The 15,184-nt window shown below is 35.9% G+C and overlaps 1 protein-coding gene across 1 annotated transcript in view; it reads right to left on the bottom strand.

The window, feature by feature from the left end:
• The window catches only part of LOC311207125 (sodium channel protein type 5 subunit alpha-like), a gene marked incomplete at both ends in the record, with an annotated part of 34,992 nt that extends 22,475 nt beyond the window's left edge, over positions 1 to 12,517 (bottom strand). The window contains 10 exons of the mRNA XM_084283026.1: positions 448 to 627; positions 1,575 to 1,772; positions 2,258 to 2,399; positions 3,057 to 3,114; positions 5,420 to 5,641; positions 6,540 to 6,631; positions 7,387 to 7,515; positions 9,108 to 9,203; positions 11,144 to 11,262; positions 12,263 to 12,517. Coding sequence (XP_084139152.1) covers positions 448 to 627; positions 1,575 to 1,772; positions 2,258 to 2,399; positions 3,057 to 3,114; positions 5,420 to 5,641; positions 6,540 to 6,631; positions 7,387 to 7,515; positions 9,108 to 9,203; positions 11,144 to 11,262; positions 12,263 to 12,517 — 1,491 coding nt within the window. The remainder of the gene's footprint in view (positions 1 to 447; positions 628 to 1,574; positions 1,773 to 2,257; positions 2,400 to 3,056; positions 3,115 to 5,419; positions 5,642 to 6,539; positions 6,632 to 7,386; positions 7,516 to 9,107; positions 9,204 to 11,143; positions 11,263 to 12,262) is intronic.
• Between the last annotated feature and the right edge of the window lie 2,667 nt (positions 12,518 to 15,184).

The raw sequence follows: 15,184 nt of genomic DNA, 5'->3' as shown, positions 1-15,184 counted from the left end.
ATCAACCATAGCAAGTATAAAACTCTTATTTAATTTAGATTATTCAGGAAGGATTTTGTTTAGGTTTTAAAAGGCAGATAATAAAATCTTGCCAGCTGTAGTAGCTATTTTTGTAAGCTTTATATTCATATTCTAAGTAAGATTTTTTTAACAGAGAAAGATGGCACTAGAGTTAAATTCTGATCATTGTTCACATTTTCTATTTTTTGAAGCTATAGAAAATGTATTTTAATGTTTATTGTAATTTCCTTTTATCCTTTGCTTATAGTATTTCCTTTTCAAATTAAATTTTAGATATGATACTTCTATATCCAGTAAGGTTGTTTATTTTAAAGGTTAAAGGGTGATCAGCATTTGTAATGGGATTTGGTTTGTACTTTCAAGCAGTTTATTTTAGTATTAAAATTAGAAAAGCTGTAAGGATCCCAGATTCAGACAATAGATTACCAACTTTCGTTGACTGTCTGTGCGCTGTAACTTGGGAAATTGTTGTTCTTCATAATCTTCTATCCCCAAGGACTTATTTCTCTTTTTCCTATTGCTTCTTTCTTTGATTTCTTTGGTAGACAAAGGAGAGGCTTCGAAGGAGCTAATTGATAGGATATCAATCCCTTTAGCAGCCAATGACTAAAATTAAAACAAAAACATGGATGGCATTTATGCTAGATATGTAGAATACATGCAGCAAGAAAACACTTCTGTGCTCCATAATATCTCATCTTAACAATCTGTATTTCACAAAAGTCAGTAAAAACCTTCCAATATGTGATAACAGTAAAAGAAAGAGAGAATTTCTGCACCATATGGAGCACTGAACAATTTACTATTTGCAGTATGTTACATGATCACATGTATTGGGCTTGCCAGGGGCAAAATAATCATATTATAGCTCCTATTCCTCCATATGGCAGAATTGCTTACAATAAAAATACTCAGTTTTAAAATAAAGCTATACAATATATCTTTTTTTCCCCAAACAAATGCTCAAGCAGTATTAAAATTCAGTCTTGTCTTTGTGTATCCTTAGGACTGTATTCACACTGTGGCTGGCTTGCCTTTCCATACCGAATTTAAGGCAATGTTTTCAAAATGCAGCAACATTTTGTTCCAGAAGCTCCTAAACTATTTAAATTACAAATGATTTTTTTTTCACTCAACTACAATAGGCTTTGTTTCAGACATTAATGCAATTGATGAAAAGAATTACTGTATATTTCTTGGCAATCCACAACAGTGAAGAAGAATAAAAAGAAAAAGCCATCTATAGCATCTATATGTTATTTTGGAAGCTGCTATCTGATGGAATTTTACATTTTCCAGTTTTAAAATATTACTTTTCTTTTACCAGACTTTAAATATCATTATCCACAGCAAGAAATCATTGTTGGAACAATATGGGAAAAATATTCAGCTGAATAAGGAAGTGATCCTGTATCTCTACGAATCACTGCTTTCAATAACTTAATATTTGCTCCTGTTCCCACAAGTGACTATATAGCTGTATATAAGGAGAGATGCACTTTACGTGACTAATAACAGAGCGTTGAAACTAATTTTTGCAATAATTCACATACCTCCTGCTCTTTCTGCAATAACTCCATGGCTTCCCGAAATTTCCTTTCCTTTGCCTCTGTTTCAGCAATAGTGGCCTTGTTCTGGTCTTCATATGCCATTGTTACTACGGCCAGAATCAAGTTGACTAGATAAAATGAGCCCAGAAAGATGACCAGCATGAAGAAGAGTATATACACCTTCCCAGAAGTTCTGAGGGTCTGTAAGCACAACACCCCAGAGATAAAAAATACTGTATTGAATATCAAATAGGCTTTCAATGTGTCTTTAAATTCTTCAGAAGCACTCAGCTTTCTAGACATAATGCTTTAGGAAGCTTAAATATATCTTCCTTTCCTTTTCTCCACATCTTTTTCTCCCTCTTTCCATGCTATCACTTGTAAACCCATGAGGATGACTGAGGAGGCATTGTTGCATTTTTGAAGGACACTATGGAATATTTCAGTGTTTTTTCTGGTCTGTAATACAACAGGTTAATAGGGATATTGCTGGGAAGCACTTCAGCATCCCTTTTCAATGAGTCACTTAAGAACCATGTCTTGCTGGAAGGGAGAAAAGAGTATGCAGGCTCAATGACTTGCAGCTACTTATTTTATTTGAGATTTCTTGTCCTCCCTAGCCGTTTTCTGCTTCAGATACTGCTCTACCTGGACAACCCGTTCTGAACAATGCACAAAGCTGGTACCTGTTGATACAGACGCTCCCAGTAGTCCTGGGTCATCAGGCGGAATAAGGAAAGAAAAGCCCAGCCAAAGGTATCAAAACTGGTGAAACCATAATCAGGATTGGGCCCAATTTTCAAGCATATGTAGTCTGGAGGACAGGTCCTAGAGGTAATAATAACTGCAGCTCAATGGTGCAGATTCTGGAGAAAAACTTCAGTTTATGTGAGAGTTGGGATTATTATTTAGCTTTGTATTTTATTTTACTACAAACTAGTTTTCTACTCCAGGAAGTATTTGGCTGGAAAGTGGGATGGGAAAAAGCAGCACCTACAATCCAGCAACAAAGAAAGACAGGCTAGAGAAGACCCCCAACCAAAGCCAACTCCCTCATCACCATTCCCTCACCACAAAGCAACCACCTCTCCCTCTGTGCCCAAATCTGCCCTCCAAATTCATGTTTTGTTTCCCAGTTTAACAACCCCAAGCCTTCACAGAGAGAATCATGTCTGTCTTGTGCTATAGGTGTTTTCAACTTCATGTTTTCAACTCTTGTATATCTGTGGAAAAGAGAAAGATAGCCTTTCTAGAAGGGCTTGAAGGAATTTAGACTTGAATAAGACAACTGCAGGTTCATGCTTTGTTCTTTACATGTATTAAATTATCTGATGATCCACCGTATTTTATTGTTTGTGTTCCTGTTTCTGCAGTCAAGGAAACTCAGCAATCTCTGCTTTGTTTTCATCTCTTATGACTGAACAAGCAGAGAAGTGTTGAGGCAGAGAAAACTTCCAAAGAAGAAATATTCTAAGGTGAACTTACCCCGCACCAGGACCACATACCAAGATGTCCGAGGAGTCTGCCTTCTTAGCAAAATGTTCTATTAAAAAAAAAAAAAGGGTAAAACCAAAGCACTTTCTAGTCTGTATCCTCTGTCCCTGGAGTGGTGATGATAACAGTGAGCTGTAAGTGTACATGCACACACATACAAGTTGCTGTGTAGTAAATACGAAAAGAGCACTAACCAACAGAGGTTTCCCAAACGCACAGCAACTGCACCATATCGCAAGACGTCCTGTCCTCATTTATACACATACTTCTGTGTATGTACAAATTTCAGAATGAAGGAAGCCCTTAAAATTGAAAGTTTTTGAAATATCACTTTGGCACCATCTACCAGAAGCAAATCGGGAATCGGAGGGTGCAGGTTTAAGTACAGCCCCAGGTTTGGTTGTTGTTAGCACACTCTCTGGCACAGTTCTGTCCAATGACAATTAGCCCTCTCCAGAACAGAGTTTGGACACTTTTGGGAGTACCATAGGTCGTTTCCAACAAGCAATAAAAACAAATCCCTGCTTTTAACAGAAAGAAAGAGTATTTGGCTATACAGATATAAACCATGACATGTAATTACTCTGCATAGCCAGAAAACTGGTCCTAACCCTGCTCAGCTGATAAACACAGATTTGTCCATCAGGACGCTGAAGCCATGATCTTTTTCACCTCTTCCCCTCTTAGCATGAGTTACTCTGATACCTGAGCTACCATCAGACTGAAAGTAATAGCTTCAATGCTAATAGCTAATTAGCACCATTAAGAGGTGGGTTTCATATCCCAGATGCAAAGCACATCTCATCTCTTCCTGGTGCTTCTCAAATCTCAGCTGTGCTCATCAGATAAGTCAGTGTGATTCAGAGCCAGCACAGGAATCCTTAATATCTGCTGTACTGTACCATGTAAACGTAACATAAAGAGATGAATCACTATCTGGACTATTTTACACCCAAATTTTGTTCATCTCTGCTCCTGCTAACTGACAAAATATCTTATAATATTCATTGACTGAGCTTCAGAAAATTGTAGCAACATGTAGTGTCCATGCTGGAGATGGGAACTTCACACTAAGTCAGGACCAAAACAGCCTGTGGAAAATACACCCAAAAAATCACTTTAATTGAATATTGGCCTTACAAGGCTGTAAGTCATAAGTCCTGTAGGAAAGACAGCCAGATTCCACTAAACTTGGCTGGCACCTCCTATTCCTTTTGCCATCATTGCATGCAAGATGGTTGGGATGGGAACAAGACAAAGCTTGAGAAGCAACACATCTTGAATTTCTTGAGCCCTACTATCTCCAGGCCATTGCCTTTATACTGCTGCAATGTTCTGCATTTAATCGATAACAGGAAAAAAAAGAGATTTTTCTTGTTTCTTTAGCACAGAAAATTTATATTTCTAGCTAAATTTTGTCATGTCCACATTTCTTTTCTGTAGTATTCTAGTCTTTGGCTTTCTTTTGAAGTTTGCTTTCAGTTATGACTTTTTCTAACATTCTGTGTATGGAAATTACTTTGTTCTTATGTACTTTTTTCTTGGTAGTTACAAGAGGTTCCTGCAAAAACTATCCTCAAAAGTATTTATAAAAAAGACTTTCTCCCACTGGACTATGAGGCTATTAAGAAATCTTGTATGAACAGATCTTACACACCAAGTATATACAAACAGCAATACTGTAGGGCTTTTTTATGTATTTCAACATTTCCTCTTAGAGTATGTTTTTGTTGCTGTTCTGAATTCAGTGGTGATGAAGCTTTCTTCATATTTCTGGTGTATACATTGTCTATTTTACATTTGTTTTCTTCATGTACATTGAGGCATTTCCTTCACCACAGGACTTTTCATTTCTGAATAGCACCTTCCAGTTGCTGTTCCTCTGAGAAAGTTTTGGTGCCTTTTCAGATCTCTGCTCTACGCTTCCACCAACAGCTTCAGTCAATATATAGTTGAAAGATGTATATTATATACATCTTACAGATGAAATAAAATAATTATCACATATAAGATACACATGGTGTGAAGAAGAAAGATTTTTATTTTTAAACCAATTCCTCTGTTCAAAGCTGAAGGCTACTTAACTAGGCAGCAGAATGAAGATGCTAGAACCCTTCAGCATCTAGTAGAACCCTTCAGCATATAGTAGAAGCTGAACTTCGGGGAATTTCATCAGAGAATGAGCTAATACATGTTTCAGTTATTGTTATATCATTCTGATGCTCTGGAAGTCTGAAGAGCATTATCAGGTAGTTGCTCATCCAAATATTCAATCTCATATACAGCAGTGGTTACACACGCATGCATAGGTGTCTAGAGTGCCATATAAAACAAGAATTAAGGAGAAAAATTACCTGTATAATTATCAAACGTTTCATAGGATTCCCATGTTTGGTTTTCTATATGCTTTCTGATACTGGAATCTGTATAATTCCTCATACACTTTCGTCTCAGATTGCCCTTGAAAAGCTGGAGGCCTATGAGGGCAAAGACACTCAGGCAGAAAACGGTCAGGATCATCACATTCGTGAGTTTCTTAACAGACTGGATAAGTGCCCCTACAATGATCTTGAGTCCTAGGGAGACAGTGTGCAATGGAAAAGCATGATGAAAAACTTAGAGTATCGATTATGAAAACATTTTTTCTTCATTTGACTGACCCTACAATTTCCAGAAGTTCCTTCACACCTTGTCAAGGATAAGGAACCAGGGATAGTCTAGTTATTTTTTATCCAGAAATTGATAAATTTAGTTCACATGAAATTTCCAACACTGAGAATCAATGAAGAATCTAGAAACAATAATGAACAATAATGAATATGAAAAAAAAAAAAAAAAAAAGAACACGGGGGCAACCCAGTGGGTTCTAAGTTTGTGTTTAGTCATGAGAAAGTAACCACTGACTTCATAACTGATAGAAAAATTGTGGAAAAAATGTTGTCCCAGAGATGATGTAAGATAATTCTGTTCAGTCACCAAAGGTGTTTCTGTTGAACCATAACACATAGATATATAATAAAAGTAAATTGAACACAAGATTGTTCTTAATGTTTGATTTATTCTGCTTAGTCCAGCTGGACTGAGACAGTATTTGTGTCCACAAATTCAGCTGCATCTGCAATCAGTGAAAGATACAGCAGGAGAAAGAAAAAGACAGATAGAAAAAGAAAGAAAGAAAGAAAGAAAGAAAGAAAGAAAGAAAGAAAGAAAGAAAGAAAGAAAGAAAGAAAGAAAGAAAGAAAGAAAGAAAGAAAGAAAGAAAGAAAGAAAGAAAGAAAGAAGAGAAAGAAAGAAAGAAAGAAAGAAAGAAAGAAAGAAGGAAGGAAGGAAGGAAAGGGAGGGAAGGAAGGAAGGAAGGAAGGAAGGAAGGAAGGAAGGAAGGAAGGAAGGAAGATAAGAATAAGCCAATATTTTGACTGGAGTAAAAAATTGGTTGTAAGTAACAGAAAATATTCAGCAAATAGATTCTCTTACCTGGGACTACTGAAATGGTTTTTAAGGCTCTGAGGACCCTGAAAGTCCGAAGGACTGATACACTCCCCAGGCTACTGAATGCTCCCACATACCTGTGAAATTTTTTACAGTGTTCATTCTTAATTCTTAATCCTCTTGAGTTTATCTTTAAGCATTAAGAAACTACTTACCAAGTATTTATTTGAAGAGTCATACAATAGAAAGCCATTTCTGGATTATTAGAATTGTTTTATAAAGTAACTCTTAATTTGTGCACAGCTGATTTTGTGTCAGCACCTTAAAATATTATGTACCCAAAATATAAAAAAAAAAATGTAACACTCAAAATTATTAATTTCAGGCTGAAACAGCCAGAACTGGTTTGATTCTGTCTACCATCTGTAGCAGCATCTAACCAGTATGAAATCTTTCTAATTGCTTCAAACTGAAGCTCAGACCATGAATTTAGAGGGAAAGAGAACAAATTTAATCCACTGTCCTGGTGTCAATACAAATCACCCTATTTTCAAATTTACACTTTCATTCACAGTATGAACTCACATTGGACAGCCCAGCTATTACAAATGCATGTAAAAGGGCATGCAAATTCACACAAAAATGCATGTAAAATGTATGTAAATTCATGTAAAAGGACTGCAGAGTGGTATGAGATGGGATTGAACAGTTAACTATATCTTGCTCTGCACTACTCCATTCCCTTCTTGAGTGACTAATGCATTGTTGCTATACAGAGTGATAAAACAAGTACAAGAGTCAACATCCTAGATGGTTTCAGATACACAGCAACAAAAACTTCAAATACAGAGAACATGTTCGAGTAATCCATATTTTATTTGTTCTCACTTACGCCATAACAATCACACTGAAATCCAACCAATTCCAGGGATCTCGAAGGAAAGTGAATTCATTTAGGCAGAATCCTCTTGCCAATATTTTTATCAATGATTCAAAAGTGTAAATGCCAGTGAAAGTAAATCTAAGGAGGGGAGAAAAGTGCCTAAGTAAACAGCAACATTAGGAAGTAATGGAAAAGGGTAAAAGACACAGTAAGACCATTTCCTGTCTAGACCAGTGAACCAAGCCAACACTGCAGAGAAGTGATGGAAAGAATCCTATTGATTTCAGTCTCTCCTGTGACTATCTGACTTGTATGTAGTTTGAAACAGTAGTTGACATGGCTATTAACATGAACGCCTGTGACATGTTTTTTGGCATTCAGCAATTTTTTTCAAACTCTTTTACGTGAGTCCCCAGAATTTGAGAAATACAAAAGTTCTAGCTAATTGCTAAAATAAGCATTAAAACTGATATCTTCCTCTGGTTTCATGTGGGCAAGAAAACTTATGATATTCTGTGTATTATTTACTTTGGGCACACTGCATCCATTTCGTGCAAATGTTTAAAATGCTTGAAAAATACAAGAGTACAGGATTTTCAATTTAAGATGGCAATTATTCTTATTAATGGAAAATTATCAGTAAAAGCTCTTCTGAACTTATTGAGTGCACTTATCGTTTCAACAAGATAGTGATCTCCCTACAGAATTCAAAAGGCATTCACTTGGTAGTCAGCAAATGCACTAAGAAATTATATGTATGTAGTGCTTCCCTCTTCATTTGGAAAGAAGTATTCTAAAATTATTATTAAAATGCATTTGAACAGTACTTCTGATGCCAACAGCAGATATAACTCTTATCTAACCTTTAGTGCTCTCAAAAGTAGGGAAGTATCCCAGTGTCTTCTGGAGATATGTATATAAATACTTTATATCTTGCAGATTCTCATTCCTGCTTGCATAAGGCTTTGCCACTCCCAACTGTTTCAGTATCATGAATCATGAAACAGTCAGAAACAATTTTATGACTGATTTTAAACCAAGTATTTTGGAATCTTTTCCTTTCTATTGTGTGTTAGAGCTATCAGAGTTCATATTCTAACATATTAATGCCAAACTGAGAACTTGAAAAAAAAAATCAAAAATAAAAATAAAAACAAAACAAAACAAAACAAAACAAAATAAAATAAAATAAAATAAAATAAAATAAAATAAAATAAAATAAAAGGATTATCCAGCTTAAGTGTGACTCCAAAAATATGAATTTGTTGTGCTGTAATATTGCAAGGGTTGGCAGTGCTGAAGATAAGAGTTTTATTTTTTAACAGTGTCCCACAAGCCAGGAATTTCTAACAGAATATTTTATTAGAGCAAATAACATTTCAATATTATTAAATATAATTTTAAAATACTCTTGATGTTCTTTATCAGTGTTGGCAACAATAAGAAATGTTCCTGGATAAAAAGCAAATAATTACTAACTTCAGAAAGTGGGATAATGAACTGGAGCGGTAGGACAGACAGAACTTCAGTGGAATGTAATGTACACTCATGATCTCTTGTAACTCCATAATTATTGTAGTTATTGAGTTTAGAGACAAAATATTCCCTCAAAGCAAAAAAATAATGAAGTTATTAAACTCATAAACTACTGTGTGTGAAGGCTGCATGATAGGCTAAGTAATTAATTAGAGATACAGAGTTAAAATGCATACATACCCACAGATACTTACTCGACATATTTGTTCCACGAAGAAGATGCAGACTCATTCTGAGCCATGAACACACAATTAGTTAAAATAGTGCACATTATAAACCAAGTGAATAATGTAAGTCATGGGAGTGAAGGCAAAGAATATGACATTGATTTAGAAACATATTTACATATATATTTATTTTTTTTAGTTAATAACACATGTAAGATCTGCTTTTTTTTTTTTTTTTTTTTGGGGGGGGGTTTAAAGCACACGTAAGATCTGCATATACATGTAGATTACAATACAATGCTGTTGTTATTTATGTCATCTTAACTGCTGTACAGATCTGCTGCTCTATGCATTGCAGACTTGGTAAAATGATCCCTAACCACTGAGACAGACTGAGAGAAATGATGCATTTTAAATTTAATTTTACAGCAGAGGAATTATTAAACAGAGACTGTCTGACTTGTTCAAGGTCTCAGGGAAAATTGGGATAGAGTTGAGAGTTTAGGCTGATACCATCTAAGCTCCACTCTTCCTTTCAAAAGGAAGGTTGGTATGACTTCATATGTCTAAAACATATTTCACTGTTCTCTTTCTATTTCTTGTTCTCCTCCTCATGACCTGTGAAATTTGTGGAGTTTTATCTTCAAATAAACAGGGAGATTTTCAATGCTGAAAGCAAGGTTTTGCAGGTAACAAATTGAATGTCTTGATCATCACTGCAGTGTAAATGATAATAAAGTAGTCCTCATAAAACTCCAAAGTATAATTTTTAAAAAATAAACTGAATATTTCACGAAAGTTAAATAACACCCAAGGTCACACACCTGAAGCCCAAAGCTCACTATACTGGGAGACCTGTATTCTGCTGAAGGGAGAGTGCAGTCTCCCATGATACTTGTGGGTGTCTCAAAGGATATCAGATGCTTATGTTTATACAGTTCTTGGGGCTGTCCACCTGCCCTTTGGGACCCACTGACTATAAGATATGAATGGGAACTTGGGCATCTAGCTCACATGTTTATATTCGAGTTTAAGTGCCTGTCCCTGGAGATGAATCTCATGTCTTGTGTCATACCACACTTTTGGACAACCCAGGAGGTAGATGCGCATGGGAAAGACATCTACCCATTATCAATCTTTTCTGTCCTCCCTCAAATTCTCCTGCCTTTAACTGCAGGCATCATCAAATACTGTCACAAACCCATGATCTGGACCACAAGTGTTGAAATGCCAGCATTAGCCAACTTGCTGCCCAGGGAAAACCCTCAGAGAGCTATCAGTCCTCCAAGGATGTCTGTGCCCTGCTACGGCCACAACTGCAGACTCATCCCAGTTAACTCAGTGTTGCTGGGAAGATGGTTGGAAACCTAACACGGTAACCTGCAGACTGTGCTGGGCCTGATTCAGCCATGAGTGACAGCTTTTTTTTCCCTGGTCTCATTTCCAAGTACCAAAGTGGAGAACTATACTAGTGAGTCCCATCCCCTAAATGTATGACTTGGGATCTTTATTACCTTTTTATTTCAAAGATATCCTTCTTCCCTACAACAGCATCCCTGAAAATTTTCATTGTCGTATACCAAAGATATTTTTTTTAAATCTGATTTCTAAATGAAACAAAGTTTTTATAATTGTTCTCTGTGTTTTCATATGTGTGCCCATCTCATTGTGATTTGCTTTGGCATGGGGGCTGAATTTAATTATCATGGTATGCATAAACTGAGTATGAGATAAAGGATAGAGGCCTTATTCATTTTCTCATTGAGAAAGGATTCAATATAAGATACTGATTAGACATAAAACGATCAACATCAGAGAACATTCTTAAAACACAAAATAGCTAGAAAATCAGGCTTCAAAACCCTCAGTACTCATGAAACTATTTATTACTAAATAGCACAAGAACATCAAACAGGAGTAATTTCTGAGGTAATCCATAATTAGAAGCTGTCTGGAGTGAACAAAAAGCTATTCATTCAGTGCTGTAAGGTATAACAGCACGGGATTACACAGGTCTTTGTAATAAAAAAAAAAAAAAGTGAATGAAGCCAAGAAAAGGATATGAATGTATTAAAATTTTAATTGCTGTTCTTCGGATTGGATGGAAAGGACTGAGGATCCATAAGGCACGTGTAGCAGTAAACCTGAAGATTGTTTTCTGTTTGTTTAACACTATGAAAATCTTAAAAATAAAAATAAAGAAACATGAAGTAAAACTTTCAGGAAGTTGAGCAGAGAACACATTTCTGTATTACATCTAGTTCTATGAATGATGAGCATGACTTTGATATTAAATTTAATCTGCTTGTTTAAATGAGAAGACTCTTCATAATATTTTGCATACCTTTTATCATAAATTGATATCCATTAACTACCAAAATAGAAAAACAAATGTCAGCATGAACTTCCGTTTTTAACTTTGATCCTTGTAAAGAGCTTTGCACAAAACAAATTTTGCCTATGACTATTCTCTTTAAGTTGGACCTCTCAAAGAATCTCACTATACAGAGGTGGAAGGAAGACTTGCAGCCTTAATATGATTTGCTAATATTGATAGTGATCTTCTGCCTCTAAGACTGTAGAGATTAGCTCAAGGTATTAAGCAATACTCAAGCAATAAACTTAATTTCCAGTGGATTAGATACCATTTCTCTGTTCGTTATTAAAAATCATATTCTTCTATCCTTCCTGATTAGAATATACAACTTGAATAAGTTTTATGTATCCATCAGCAAATGTGTTTTTTTTTTTTAATTTACGCTTAGATAATCATTTATCATAAATGTAAGGAGAGCACAACCACTGAGACAGAAGAAGACAGTTTCAAACTATAAAAATTAAGAAAATTTGCAAAATAGTTATCATTTCTTGTTGATCTGATGCAAAACTTCATTTTTTTCCTTTATCCATTTTATGTTTGATGTTTCATTTCTGATTTAAATGCTAATGAAGTGTATATCATTTAATTCCTATAATCCAAAATTAAGCTTTTTTTTTTTTCTTTTAGAAGATTACAGCATGTCATTCAGCTGTGCTAACTTTCTGCATTATTTCAACCTAGAAAGTAATGATAGTTTTTCCAAACAAATATAACCAAGACTGTTTAAGAGATCATTCACATAAATGCTTCTTAGCAACATAACAAAACAAAGCGAGATCTAAACATTTTGCTTGACTCTGACCTTGCGATCTTTGTAGTATGGGTCAAGATCTTCCAGTGGTTCTCCAATGAGCTCTGGAGGAGGATTTCCATACAGAGCCGGCAACTTCTGGAAAGCTTTTAAGTCAAGTTGAGGACGTGGTTTCTCCTCTGGTTTCTGGTCTATGGCATTTTTTTGACAATCCTTCTTGGCAGCAATTCTCTTTTCAATAGCAGCCAAAGATTCATAAGTGAACTTACGGAAGTTGTTTGTATCAGACAGTATGAACTCAGCCATTTTTCATTCTTTGCTTCCTGTCACTGATTCTGTCCAAACAGAAACAACTGAAAGGGATATCAAAATTGGTAACTCCGGAAGAGATAAGTTATGAAAACTAAACGTTTTGCCCATGCATGTCCAAAATCATAAATTTCTGAGCCATCTTCTAAAAAGAAAAAGAAAAAAAAAAAAAAAAAAAAAAAAAGGAGAGAGAATCAATACATTTTTCAATGAGATGTTTGTTCAGATTTTATGTTTTGTTTTGTTTTGATTTAATTTAATGTATCTTATAGGACATAGGCAGACCCCTGTAACCTTAAGAAGGTATTTACACCACCTTATTTAAGGTACATGTTAGCACAAATACTCTTGAGCTATTATTTGGACAAACCTAAGGTGCTGGTTTAATCTCAGAACTGGGATAATAAAACCCACTGAACTGCAACACCAACTATGTGGAAGCTGCTTCTGAGAAAGACCAAAATTGAAAATAACTGTGGCAAAGTAAATATTCAGATGGGTAAGCCATCCTCATGGTGCCATGGACATCAGTACAGGAGCAAGCAGTGTACAAGTGTCAGAAGAAAGGCTTGCTGGGTGAAACATCACTGAGGGCAATATACCCTTAGCCTTCTCTGGAAGATCTTTTGTTCTGTAAACCCATTCAGTGCTGGAAGCTGTGTGGTAACGGAGAGGAGAAGGTAGGGGAGGAGAGGGGAGAAGACCCACATCCTTGTGCTAAAAGTTCTGTAAGGATATTTCTTTGATTGATTTTTTTGTTTGTTTGTTTTGTTTTTTCCTTTGATTATGGCCTCTAGGATGACACTATTGATTCAGTACACAGTTATGGAGCAACTGAGCCAGAGTATTCCTACTCACAGACTCTGAAGTGATCCTATCTGTTTCAGGGCTGGATCACTGCTGAGTCTACATGAAAGAATTTCAAATTGGAAGCAGCCAGGTCTTTCCATCCAGAAGTTGCTTCCATCACTTCAACATGGCTTTCAAGGTTGACTACATAACTAGCAGACGGAGCTCATCTTGGAAAGTTCAGACAATGGCCTGCTCTTGTACCCTTCCTTCCTATGCACTGTATGGGCCATCCCAGAAAAACACCAGGTCTGAATCAAGAGGCTTTTTTATATCAGTAATAAGTAATTTTACAACTTCTGTGCTGACTCCCTGTATCTTTCCCTCCACACAACACAATTTCAGTTCTCCACAGATTTCAGTTTTCCTGACGCTGCGAAAATGTAGAGAACCAGTGCTATGAAAACAGCCGGAGGCCAGTGACAAACTAACTAGTGAAAAGTCTTAATTCTTGCAGGCTGCCTGCCTCTCTCATTTAAATAAGCATACAAAATGATAAATATGAATAAATATGAACAGTAAACACTGTTCCCAGCACAGAGTGGCAACATTTCTGGAAGTCAAAAAGGACATTCAGGAAAGAATATTTATTAATTTAAGTTTTTAAAAAACAACCTAAATGTCTGGAATCTGCATAACATTTTAACAAAAATGAGAACTATATGATTCACTCCCAAATTTCCAAGACTGGCCCTAGGCAAAGTGGTGTTTGTTTTGTTGATACTCAGAGTAATTTAGATGCTGTGGTATTAGTTATGAGAGCTCTGAATGATGCATGAAATGACACAATTTCTGTGCAATACACGGAGGGAATACAATAATTGCTTTATTCTGCCTTGTGCCAAATCATCCACACATACCCATCCCTCCAAGCAGCACTTCCATAAAAGACTACCTGATTGCAAAAGTTCACCATTAAAATTCTGGATTTGTTGCAAATTTATTTACAATTTTCTCTCCTTTCTTCCATGAAATCATCTTTCAAATCCCTGAAAAGAAATTGATTGTCACACTGTTCTCCCCTAGGACTACAACAAAATCTAGGAAGCCAAGGTGCTGCTGATTAAAGCCCAGGATAGGGGCTAGGAGAAAGCAAGAGGACAGGCAGTGTCTGTAGGGCCTTGACCAGAGCTGGAAATCAGGCAAGGGAGCCCCTTCCTGATACAGGTGGTTTTATAAATTGCTCCACAGGTGAACAACCATTAAGGAAAGGAAATGAAGTCTTTTGCTTGCTGTTTCACACATCAGCAGTAAAATTTCCACTGATAGCAGCCACAAGCTGTGGAGAAGGCTAAATTACGCTTTTTGTCCAAAGGCAATTATGAGCAACTCAGCCTAGTACTGGATAAAAGCTAATCAATATTAAACATTGAGTGATCCCTCCAAAAGTATTTCAGGTTCAGTCAAGATTCTTTAAAAATACACCCTAGATCATTTCTGTTGCTTCTTGTCTCAGGAAGGGCAGCATTCAAAGTATTGCTCATGAAACAAGCACCATTTTTTTCTCAAGGCCTGTAGCATCTTAAAAATAGTGTAAAGTTTAATATGTCTTTAAAATGAAGTTTTCTTATCCTTTGTCAGACTGAAGACCAGAGCATACTGAATGAAATTGAAAGAGCTGAAGAACAAGAATGAAACCAAATAAATCATTGATGATTTTTTCTTTCAGCTTTCAAACATATTTTCTATGAAATATTTTTCAAATATCAAAATGTGTAGCTAGATAGCTTTCTGAAGTTAGACTGCTTTCTTCCAAGCATGTTTTCCACTTCAGGAATATTCATTTTGACAGGCTAGGACACAAGGTTTCCTAGG

This window comes from Netta rufina, assembly GCF_964035555.1.
Source record: "Netta rufina genome assembly, chromosome: 2".
Taxonomy (NCBI): domain Eukaryota; kingdom Metazoa; phylum Chordata; class Aves; order Anseriformes; family Anatidae; genus Netta; species Netta rufina.
The sequence above is the reverse complement of the archived record's forward strand: the minus strand, read 5'-3'. Positions and strand labels throughout refer to the sequence as shown.